The sequence below is a fragment of the Orycteropus afer genome, unplaced genomic scaffold, assembly GCF_000298275.1.
Source record: "Orycteropus afer afer isolate SDZICR_OR568_19922 unplaced genomic scaffold, OryAfe1.0 scaffold00732, whole genome shotgun sequence".
In the NCBI taxonomy this organism is placed as follows: domain Eukaryota; kingdom Metazoa; phylum Chordata; class Mammalia; order Tubulidentata; family Orycteropodidae; genus Orycteropus; species Orycteropus afer.
Genome location: NW_006922319.1, coordinates 723915 through 736398, shown reverse-complemented (window position 1 = coordinate 736398; position 12484 = coordinate 723915). Strand labels below are relative to the sequence as shown.

Sequence of the window (12484 nt, the reverse complement as noted above, 5' to 3'; positions counted from 1 at the left end):
AGGGACCAGCACTGCTGGGAAAGAGACTGAGAGAGACTGTTGGTTAGAGGCTGAGCATTTTTCCTGAACTCAGATGGTAGCCTGTGGTGCTTGCCTAATAAACCCCATAATCTGTGAGCTCTGTGTGCCCACTGCAGTGAATTATAGAACCCAGGAGAGAGGTGGTGGTGCTTTGGGAGGAACGGTTGATGAAAGGGCTGGAGGGAGGCAGCATGTCTGGCCTCCCAGTAATAGGCTTTGGGCTATTGATGGTAATTCTGCCTTCCTCTTGTAGGATTAGAGGAGGTCAGAACATGTGGCCTCCTTGCCCTTTTTGCAGGATCAGATGAATATGTTTTGAGCAGCCAATCCGTTGAAAGGGAGTTTCTCTAGGGATTTGGCTTGCTTGCAGTATATTAATGAACACCTGGGAAAAGAGACATTCTTCTGTGGATCAGGCTTCTGTTGTTCTGCCTACAACTTTCTGTGAGTGGACAGTGCACCATTTGGCTTGGAGATCTTGGATTCGTCATTTGTTGGAGTCAACAGCCAGTATACTACCTGCCAACCATGAGCTCCTCAGCCCTGGAGCTGGAAGAGTCAGGAAAAGCCTCCAACTTGACGTTTGATTCAAGAACTTTGGACTTGACAGCTTCTATAAGTGTTTGAGCCATTTTCCTAAGATAAATTTCAATCTCTCTCTCTCTCTCTCTCTCTCTCTCTCTCTCTCTATATATATATATATATATAAGCTTTACTGGTTTTGTTTCTCTAGAGAACCCAGTCTAACACAAATATCTGAATGAAAATTGTGTTTTTATGTGTACCAGTAGAGAGATTTTCAAATGCATACATCCAGGTGGAGGAGGTTATTGTCAATTGGTGGTGGTGGTGGTGGTGGTGGTGGTTGTTAGGTGCCATCGAGTCAGTTCCATCTTACAGAAACCCTGCTTACAACAGAATGAAACACTGCCTGGTCCTGCACCATCTGCACAATTCTTGCTGTGCTTTAGCCCAGCATTGCGGCAACTCTATCAATCCATCTCACTAAGGGTTTTTCCCTTTTTCTCTGCCCTCTACTTTACCAAGAAAGATATCCTTCCCCAGGGAATGGTCCCTTCTGACATGACCAAAATAGGTGAGATGAAGTCTGGCCATTCTCACTTCCAAGGAACATTCCTGCTGCACTTCTTTCAGGACAGATTTGTTCATTCTTCTGGCAGTCCATGGTATTTTCAGTATTCTTTGCAAGTACCACAATTCAAAGGCATGAGCTTTTTCTTAGGTCTTCCTTATACACTGTCCAGTTTTCATATGCGTGTGAGGCTATTAAAAATACCATGGTTTGGGTTAGGTGCACCTTAGTCTTCAAAGTGACATTTTTGCTCATTAACACTTTAAAGAAGTCCTTTGCAGCAGATTTTCCCAGCACAATACGACATCTGATATCTTGACTGCTACTGCCGTGGGTGTTGAATTGGCTAGATACCTCAAAGCCTTTCTCTGCACAACAGATACTGCCATTATTAGTCTGTCAATTCATCTAAAACTAGCTTTCTTAAAACCAGCCACAGGATTACCCAGTTTAGGAAAGGCTGCAGAACAGGTTGGGATCTTGGGGATGTGTCTTTGTAAAGTGAGTTTAGCTCTCATTTAAAACAAGCCTTAACAGGATAATGAAAGCATTGCATTTCACTTGGTATTTTGCTTGATTTGAATGCAACACACTCAAGAGCTCTTTTTTTGAATTCTGTGCAGTAAGAGCTGTCAGGCAGTGATGGTAAATTCCATTAGCTGTTGCTCCCTGCTTTTTTTTTTTTTCACACTCCCCTTCTGTATTTATGTAACTAACTTGAGGATCTCACCCTTAGTTTTGTTGGTTTGATTTTTCAACAGCTGGTGTCAGCTTTTTCACCAAAACCACCTGAACATTGTGGTGGTTTTTGTTCTGCAGGGAATGAGTCAGCTGCACTTTTACAGGTTCTGTTTGGAGTTTTTGGATTTCTCCAAAGGGCGTTCAGACATGTAAGTTAAGAAAATTTTATTTTAGAGCTGAGTCAGGTCCTCCCCGCCATGTGACACTGGTGCACATGTCTTAGACTGTGTGCTCCTTGGCAGCCTGGCTAAGCAAGCAATAAATGTGGTTGCTGTTAGTAGTTGTTAGGTGCCATCAAGTTAAGTAGATGTTGTAGAAAGTAAAAAGGATAAAGATTTAGAAACTTCGTGTTGAGATTAGCTTTGTCTCTGATTTTCTGTGGTTATCTGGGCAAAACGTTTATTGCCAAATTGCAATCTGTAATTCCCAAGTAGATACTGTCCTGTTTTATTGGGGCTGTGGTGTTCTGAAAAATTGTAAAATTTAAATAAAATCTGTATTATTCTGCTTCTCTTAAAAAATCACAAGACTAGGCACACTTAAAATAGGATCTGCATTTTTTTTTTTTTTTTTTTTTTAGTATTTTTGGCATATTTATTGAGTATGCCTATATACTTGGCAATATAGTAATCTTAAGGAGCACTGGTGGCCCAATGGTTAGAGAGCTCAGCTGCTAACCACAAGATCAACAGCTTAACCCACCAGCTGCTCCTTGGAAGAAAGACATGGCAATCTCCTTCTATGAAGATTTATAGCCTTGGAAACCCTATGGGGCAATTCTACTCTGTCCTATAGGGGCACTATAAGTTGGAATTGACCTGACAGCATGGGTTTGGTTTTTTGTTTTTTTATTAATCACTCTGCATGCATCATTTTTAATTCTTAACAGTTCTATAAGGAATATGTACTGTTTATTCCCATCTCACAGTTTCCTTAAAACTGAGCAACTTGCCTGATTAAAGTTAGTAATGGTGGGACTGGAACTTAAGCCTAGGTGAGCCAGAGGCTGGAGCTCTCAATCTCTGCTCTTCCATGTCATTTGACCTAAATACCTGGCATGGGTAATCCATACTGCAGACTGTAGTCCTTAATCTTCATTAGTATGTGCTTCAAGTCATCTTCACTTTCAGCAAGCAAAGTTGTGTTGTCTGCATATTGCAGGTTGTTAATGAGTCTTCCTCCAATCCTGATGCCACGTTCTTCAGAACAGCCAAAAACAGTCCATTTCAGCTCACTAATGCCTAGCATATTGATCTTTATGTGTTCCATTTCATATTTGACAACTTCTAATTGTCCTAGATTCATGCTATGTACATTCCATGTTCCGATTGCTAATGGATATTTGCAGCTTTCTCTTCCCATTTTGAGTCATGCCCCATCAGCAGATGGAGGTCCCGAAAAGTTTACTCCATCCACATCATTAAGGTTGACTCTTCTTTGAGGAGGCAGCTCTTCCCTAGTCTTATTTTGAGTGCCTTCCAACTTGAGGGGCTCATCTTCCAGCACTATATCAGACAGTGTTTCAGGCTGTTCATAAAGTTCTCCCATAATATATCAGACAGTCTTTCACTGCTATTCATAAAGTTTTCACTGGCAATACTTTTGAGAGGTGGATGGCCCCTTACTTCTTCCAGTCTGTCTTAATCTGGGAACTCTGCTGAAACCTGTCCACCATCGGTGACCCTGCTAGTATTTGAAATACTGTTGCATACCCTCCAGGCTCACAGCAACACACAAGCCCCCACAGTATAACAAGCTAACAGACAAGTGGTGCTCATTTACAGTAGTGATATTAAATTTCCTTTGCTTAAAACTACTTTATTGAGATTTATTTAATATACTATATAATTCGACTTGACGGCAAACAACAACAACAACTATATAATTCACCCTGGGAGCCCTGGTGAAGTGCTCAGCTGCTAACTGAAAGGTTGGTTGGTTGAACCCACCAGCCACTCATGGTAGACAGTTGTGGCAGTCTGCTCTCATAAAGATTACAGCCTTGGAACCTTGTGAGGCAGTTCTCCTGTGTCCTATAGGGTCACTGTGAGGCAGAAATAACTCAACAGCAATGGGTTTGGTGTTCTTGGTTTTATAATTCACCCATATAAAATGTATAATTCAGTGGTTTTCAGAATGTTCACAGTGTTGTGTGACATCACTATCAATTTTAGAACACTTTCATCACCCAAAAGAAATCCCATACCCATTAGCAGTCACTCCCCATTTTTTCCCTTTGCCCACAGCCCTAGGCAACCACTGGTTTGCTTCCTGTCTTTAGATACACCTATTCTGGACATTTCGTATAAATGGAATTATATAATATATGGTATTTTGTGACTGTCTTCTTTCATTGAGCTTGTTTTCAAGGTTCATCTGTGTTGTTGTTGTTGTTAGGTGCTGTCGAGTCGTTTCTGACTCATGGCGACCCCATGCACAGCAGAATGAAACACCGCCCGATCCCACGCCAGCTCCATGATCCTTGCTATACTTGAGCCCATTGTTGCAGCCACGTATCAATCCATCTCGTCGAAGGCATTCCCCTCTTCGTCGACCCTCCACCTTCTCCATCCTTCACCAGGGAATGGTCCCCTCTGACAACATGACCAAAGTAGGTGAGACAAAGTCTGGCCATCCTCGCTTCCAAGGAGCATCTCGGCTGCACTTCCTCCAGGACAGATCTGTTAGTTCTTTTGGCAGTCCATGGTATTTTCAACATTCTTCACCAGCACCACAGCTCAAAAGCATCAACTCTTCTTCGGTCTTTCTTATTGATTGTCCAGCTCTCACATGCATACGAGGTGATTGGAGATATCATGGCCTGTGTCAGGCATACCTTAGTACTCAGGGAAGATATCCTTGCTCCTCAGCACTTGAAAGAGTTACTTCGCAGCAGACCTGCCCAGTGTTTGCGTCCTCTAATATCCTGACTGCTGCTTCCATTGGCGTTGATTGTAGAACCAAGCAACGTGAATTCTTTGACAACCTCAATCTTTTCTTCATTTATCGTGATGCTGCTTATAGGTCCAGTTGTGAGGATTTTTGTCTTCTTTATATTGAGATGTAATCCATACTGCGGACTGTGTTCTTCAGTCTTCATCCGTAAGTGCCTCAGGTCATCCTCACTTTCAGCAAGCAAAGTTGTATCATCAGCATGTCTCAAGTAACAATGATTCTTCCTCCAATCCTGATGCCACGTTTTTCTTCATATAGTCCAGCTTCTTGGATTATTTGCTCAGCATATAGATTGAATAAGTATGGGGAAAGGATACAACCCTGACGCACTTCCTTCTTGATTCAACCATGTACTTGTCCCCTTGTTCTGTTCGAATGACAGCCTCCTGGTCAAGGTACAGGTTCCTCATGAGTACAATCAAGTGCTCGGGAATTCCCATTCTTCTCAGTGTTATCCGTAATTTGTCATGATCCACACAATCAAATGCCTTTGCATAGTCAATAAAACACAAGAAAACATGTTTCTAGTATTCTTTGCCTTGAGCCAAGATCCATCTGACAGCGGCTATGATATCCCTTGTTCCATGTCCTCTTCTGAATCTAGCTTGCACCTCTGTCAGTATACTGCTGCAAATGTTTTTGTGTTCAATACTTCATTTATTTTCATTGCCAAATGATATTCCATGTATGGCTATACTATGTTTGGTTTACCTATGCATCAGCTGATGGACATTTGAGTTGTTTCCACTTTTTGGCTATGATGAGTAATGCTGCTATGAACTTTCATTCACACATTTTTGTGTTTTTGTTTTCTGGGAGTGGAATTGTGGGTCAGAAAGTTAACTCTGTGTTTAACCTTTTGAGGAACTGCCAGACAGTTTATCACTTTACATTTCTACTGGTAAGTACTGTACATCCTTGCCAACACTTGTTATTATCTTTCTTTTTGATAATAGCCATCCTAGGGGTTGTAAAGTAGTATCTCATTGTGGTTTTGATGTGCATTTCCCTGATGACTGATGATGCTGGTGCATCTTTTCATGTTCTTATTAATCATTTGTTTGTCTTTGGAGAAATGTGTATTCAGCTCCTTTGCCCATTTTTCAATTGGGTTATTTGTCTTTTCATTATTGAGTTATAAGAGTTCTCTATATATTCTAGATACATAAATTTCCATTTCCTTTTAAAATAAAACTTATTTAAGTAAAAAGAGCATCTGTAAAATGGAGCTAATAGTTAATATACTGTAGGATTGTCATGAGGATTAATGAGTTAATGTACTTAAACTGATTAACAGGATTCCTAGTGTGCAAAAAAAAAAGCTATTATTATTAATTTTATTTCTATTTGTTTATTGCCACTGCCAATCTAGTCAAGGTGAGTAGCTGTTTAGTAGCTCCCAGATTTGGAGATAACTCTCTTTCTGAGTTCACCCATAGTTTGCTGTTTTAAGTTGTAATTAAGGTTCAGGATACCAGGAGATAGAAACTGGTTAAAAGGTTTCATACTCCCCTTTGTTTCCCGTCAAATAAAATCTAGGCATTACCTTTGCTGCTTCAGCCTCCTTCTGAAAGTGAGAATCTATAATGCTTCAAATGCTTTTGGGCATTTGAGCTGGATGTGCCTGAAGAGTCACACAGTGTACACAGCAGACAGATTACCTTAAGCTTATAGCTGAATCAATTAGGGATTTTTTAGACTATAAATCTGGAAAATGGAGGCAAGTCTCCATGTGGAGTATGGGTGGGGGACACAGAGAATGTTACTTAAACTTGCTGCCAACTGTAAAATCCTTTTGGATGTTCATGATGGTGAAATCTCATTCCTGCTTTCTCTTGCTTTATTTAGGAAAGAAAGAGGTCACATGCAGACATCTGCATCCTTTATTTATTCTCTTTTAGTGCCTACATGGAAAGAGTCCAATCACTTTGGATTTAACTACAAATTTAGTTATAAACTCTTTTCTCATAAGGAGAAAATTTAAATTACTTGGGTAACTGCTTGAAAGTTCAGCTTCCTGGATTCCCCATAATAGCAGCCTGCGTTCTTTTCTCAGAGTCTAAAGATGAGGGAATGGAGAAGAACTTGGGGCATGCATTGTCCCTTACTGCAAAAACGGCAAGGAGGCCACATGTTCTGACCTCCTGTAATCCCACGAGAGGAAGACAGGATTACCAGCAGTAACCCAAGGCTTATTACTGAAAGGCCAGACATGCTTCCTCCCTCCAGCCCTTTCACCAAACGTTCCTCCCAAAGCACCCACCACCTCTCTCCTGGGTTCAGTAATTCGCTGCAGTGGCCACACAGAGCTCACAGATTATGGGGTTTATTAGGGAAGCACCACAGGCTACAATTCAAGTTCAGGAAAAATGCTCAGTCTCTCTCCCAGCCCACTGTCTCTCAGCCAAGTCTCTCACAGTCTCTCCCCCAGCAGTGCATGTCCCTCGGTGTCTCACTCAGCAATGCACATCTCTTGCGTCTCTTTCCCAGCAGCACGTGTCTCTTTCAGGAGCGTGTGTCTCTTGCAGCAGCACGTCTTCCTCTTCCAGCAGTCAGAGAGAGAGTGTTCTGCCTCAAGGAGGCCTCCTTTTGAGCCCAGCAGGGTGGTCAAACTAGCCAATCATAGCATCAGAACTCTAAGCACCTGAGAGAGAGTGGGCACCTCCCAGAACATTGTTTTGTGCCACTCCCAAAAAAATACTCCAAGTGGACAACTTCAGCAATCACGAGCTCCTCAGTTATTCATAGAAAATCCCACCTTGGAGTTTACAAAGATTTATGGGTAGAAAAGCCACACTAGGTAATTTACTACACTGCACTTACTTAATCACTAAATCTGTGTCAGGCATAGAGAAAGTGCCTAGCAAATGTAGTATTTCAGTTTTCTCTAGATGAATCCAAGAGTAATAGTTGCCATCTCTAGTTCTAAAGGTAAATATTTTATTTATTCTTCTCCTAGGATTTTCTGACTATGAAAACTTTGTGCCTACAGAGGTTTTGTAACAGACAACTACCCTCTCTTTGGACTTGACTGTGAAATGGTGAGTACTGCTTTTGATTTTTGACCTGGAGTATTGCAAACTCTAGTTAGAAGATCGACTAGGTCAACAGGAAGATGATTTCAGTTTCAGTATTGAGTTTAAATTGCTTAAAGTATGCTCTTTTCCTCATGTTTTAGAAAAGGTGGATTTGTGCTCCAGGATGAAGAATAAATATCATACAAATTTTCTAACTAATTGATGTGTTTAATCAAATCTCTGTACATTACTAGATTTTGCTCCTCTGCCTTTTGGACAAGTATTTTGTTGTTGGTATTGTTCTTATAGATCTTGCCTCAATTACTATTGGCTTGGCTTCATTTTTACACATTGAAGATCAGAACTGGGATTTCCCTGCTTACAGTCCTGTTGCATTTTACTTTGGGTTTTACTTGGTTTAGAATTCTAGTTAAGTCTCCTTCCAAAGACTGCATCCCCTCACACCTAGTTCTCAGAGAACAGTTTCTCAGTTCATGAGAGTGGCAACTAATAACTCAGGTTTTTTTGAGTCTGACATATCTTGCCTTTAAGGAGTCTTGGTTAATGCTTAGCTGCTAAGTGAAAGGTTGGTGGTTTGAACCTACCAGCTGCTCCACACGAGAAAGATGTGGCAGTCTGCCTCCATAAAGATTACAGCCTTGGAGACTTTATGGAGCATTCTACTCTGTCCTCTAAGGGCGCTGTGAGTCAGAACTCGACAGCAATGGGTTTATCCTAGTTTTGCCTATTAATGTCTATGTAACTTTGCACAAATTTCCTAACTTCTCTTAGCTTCAGCTTCCTTCTTTGTGAAGTAGGGATAATAATAGAAGCTTCCTCATAGAGTTATCATGTACTTAGTACAGTAATAGATTATAATAGAATGTGCTTAATATAAATATTACCTATTAACATAATAGGCACTCTGGTGATATAGTGGTTACAGCATTCATCTGCTAACCAAAAGGTCAGTGGTTTGAACCTGCTAGCCACTCTGCAGGAGAAAAATGAGGCAGTCTGCTTCCTTAAAGATTTACAGCCTTGGAAACCCAGTGGAGCAGTTCTCTGTCTTACAGGATCACTCTTAGAATTGATTCAGTGGTAGTAGGTTATTAGCATAATACTAGGAATGTAGTACATACTCAGTAAGTGGTAGATACTATTCTGGAAGATACTATGTCCATTCACCTTCCTTGAGTATATCCTTCCCAGAGAAATTGGACTACATTGATTTCTTAAGTGTTAACATTCAGCAGCCTGCATAGCTTTAATTTCATTCCCAGTGGATCCTCTAATTAGGAAGGACTATGCCATTGCCACAGGGACTTCAGGAGCTTAGGTTAGCTGGCAGTTGACATTGTCTGAATAATGAGTGGAAGTAGGCTCTTCCACTGCTTGACAGCCTGACTACATTTTGATGTTTCAGTGCCTCACATCCAAGGGAAGAGAACTAACACAAATCTCACTGGTTGCTGAAGGAGGCTACTGTGTGATGGATGAGTTTGTTAAACCTGACAACAAGATTCTGGACTACTTTACCCAGTGTTCTTCACCTTACCTCCAGTTCTTCCTACAGCTGTCACACTAGAGTGGAATAAGACTGAACAGGAATAGCTCCTAGCTTCTGTTTAGTTAGCTATTATCTACTACATATTATCGAAAGGTTGGGGCAACACATCAGTAAATTTTAATACTGAAATTGCACAATGTGAATGCATAATGCTTCTGCCCTTCTTCTTCTCTTATGACCTTAAGTTAGAATATTCTCTTCCTTGTCACAGAATCTCTTAATTGTAATCATTATCTGTAATCATTACCAAACTAGAGCTTTGCTTTCTGGTAAGGCTTCATTTGAAAATCATTCTTTGGCATTCATATCTAAAGAGGTTAGTCTGCTTTGACACCCCTTCCCCACAAGACAAAACTAAATTTTCCCATAACAAAAGTGTGGGGCTCACAGTCTTAGTCTATCTTTCCAAAGATTTACATGTAATTTCAGAATGCATAGACTATACTGACTTTTTTTTTTAAATTGTGATTTGGGTGAAAATTTACAGAGCAAATTCACTTTCCATACAGCAGTTCACATATACTTTGTCTCATGACACTGACTACATTTTACCATAATGCAACAGTTCCCCTCCCACTTCTTCCCAATAGTTACCTCTTCCCTATGTTCATCCTTCCATGCACTCCTGCCCCCTGAGCTGTCTCTCCGTGCATAAACAACCGTTCTATTCTCCCAAGAATGTTGTCTCCAAGGAGTGTATCTACCTCAGGTAAATGTTCAACTCATATGCCTGTCTTTTGTTTGACTGGAAGCCACAGGTGTGGGTTCAGTTCCAGACCTGAAGGGCAGTTAGGGGCCATAGTGTCAATGGTTCCACCAGGCTCTATCAGACCAACAAACCTGGTGCGCCCCGCTCTTTTTTTTTTTCCAAATGATTTTGAGTTTTGTTCCACATTGTTCTCCCTCTCTATCCAGGATCTCCTACATAGACCCCTCTCCGAGTGGTTGACAGCAGTAGCCAGGCACCATCTAGTTCTTCTGGTCTCATAGTCATACAGGCTGAGGATTGCATGGTATACCAGTCACTATGACTAATTGTTTCCATGAATCTTTGGTTTTCTTCTTTCTTCTTTGCTCTGGATGAAGAGAGACCCACCGTTGCATCTAGATGGCTGCTTGTAAGCTTTTAAGATCCCAGTTGCTACTCGCCAAAGTAGGATGTGGAACAATGTTTTGTGTAGTATGTTATGCCAGTTGAGCTTGATGTCCCCTGTGACTATGGTCCCGAGCTCACTGGTTCAACTACTCGGTCCCTCTGGGTAGCTGGCTGTGACCAAGAAGTGACTACAGTCTTGTCCCTTGTTAGCTCTACTATGTACACTGACTCTTTTTAGGCAAAGAAAAAGGCAAAAGAAGCATTGTGTCTACAGATGCATGCTTAGTTAGATGTAGACAGGCTGTGTAGTGATATTAGCATGAAAATGATATTAGCAGCCTTGATAATTAGACAGTGTTCTTAGGGAACAGTCATGTGTGACAGAAATGTATGTATCAGCATGTTTGTCATGTTGTTGTTGTTGTTATGTGCCGTCGAGTCAGACCCAACCCTTAGTGACCCCTCCTTGGGTTTCCGAGGCAGTGTCACTATGGAAGTGGATTGCCCAACCTTCCTTCCAAGAAGTGGCTGGTAGGTTTGAACCACCAGCCTTCTGGTTAGCAGTCAATTGCCTTAGGCACTATGCTACCAGAGCTCCTATGTTTGTCATAGTATAGCAAAAACAGGAGAACATAAATGACTGAAAGTAAGGGATTAGAATATTCTATGCCTATTTAAAAGAGCTCTGGTGGCACTCCTTTGGCCAAGGCATTTGACTGCTAACCAGAAGGCTGGCAGTTCAAACCCACCAGCTGCTCCATGGAAGGAAGATGGGGCAATTGTCTTCTGTAAAGATTTACCACCTCAGAAACCCATTGGGGTCACTGTGAGTTGGAATCTACTCAGTAGCAGTGAGTAGAGTTTTAATAACCATTTAAAAGGATGTGTTGAAGTGGATTATTGGTAGGAAAACTTGATTGTGGTATATTGCAAATGACAAAATCATGTTATAAAGCAGTATATGCATTACGATTGGATTTTTATAAAAATGAAATATATATACATGTATCAAAAATATGGCAGAACATTGACTGCAATGTGAAAAGTGATGATACTTGTTTGGTGGAATTGTGGGTAATTTTTTTGCTTATTTGTATTTTAACCTTTTCTTCAATGAACACATATGAAATTGAAAACAAAATTTAATATTCTTTGTGAAATGACTTTTGGGATGCAAATATGCTGATATCCTGGTCTGTCCATTTTTCTGTTTTCATCAAAAGCTTCTCCAGAATCACAAAGAAGATTCTTAACCCAGTGATGACCAAACTCAAAGATATACAGAGACAGTTACAAACACTGCTTCTTTCTGATGCTGTGTTGGTGGGCCACTCTTTAGACCTGGATATCAGAGCATTGAAAGTGAGTGTCTGATTTAGGCCTTAGTTTTTTTTTAATTTAAATACCTGCTTCCTTGATCTCAAATCTAAAGCCTTGGGCTGGGCTGTTCCCTGGACCACTTGCATAGGATATTACTCATTCTGTTCTTTTTCCTCCTCAGACATAGATACATCCATATGTAATTGATACATCATTGCTTTATGTCAGAGAGCAGGGCAGAAGATTTAAACTAAAGTTATTAGCCAGAGCTGTTTTGGGGTAGGTTTGTTTGTGTATTACATTGTCCTGACAAAATTGTACATGTGTTAGCATATGGTATCTAATGTAATGCATATTGCAAAATTCAGGATCTCTGTTATCCCTGTTAAGTTTGGAAACATACCTTTCATTTCTTAAGGATCCTGGAAACCTAACTCCAGAGGGCAGGCTGACTCAGGGATGAAGAAATTGTGGAAATAGAGAGAGGAGTTTGTTGTATTCGTAGCCAAGACTTACTGAATTGAGCTGGAAAGGGAAAGACAGAAAAGTTAACCAGAGATTTCAAAACATAACATGCTTATATTGAATATACATCTGTGTACAAACACACACAAAGATGTATATTCAAAAATGTTTGTTACAGCATTGTTTAAAATAACCAAAAAACTGGT

General features: G+C 40.6%; 1 protein-coding gene across 1 annotated transcript in view; it reads left to right on the top strand.

Annotated features, from left to right (window-relative positions):
- The window catches only part of REXO5 (RNA exonuclease 5), a 48021-nt gene that overhangs the window by 7676 nt on the left and 27861 nt on the right, over positions 1-12484 (top strand). The window contains 7 exon segments of the mRNA XM_007957350.1: positions 1876-1972; positions 1975-2008; positions 7770-7799; positions 7802-7851; positions 9254-9369; positions 11717-11861; positions 12001-12092. Of these exon segments, the coding sequence (XP_007955541.1) occupies positions 1876-1972; positions 1975-2008; positions 7770-7799; positions 7802-7851; positions 9254-9369; positions 11717-11861; positions 12001-12092 (564 nt within the window).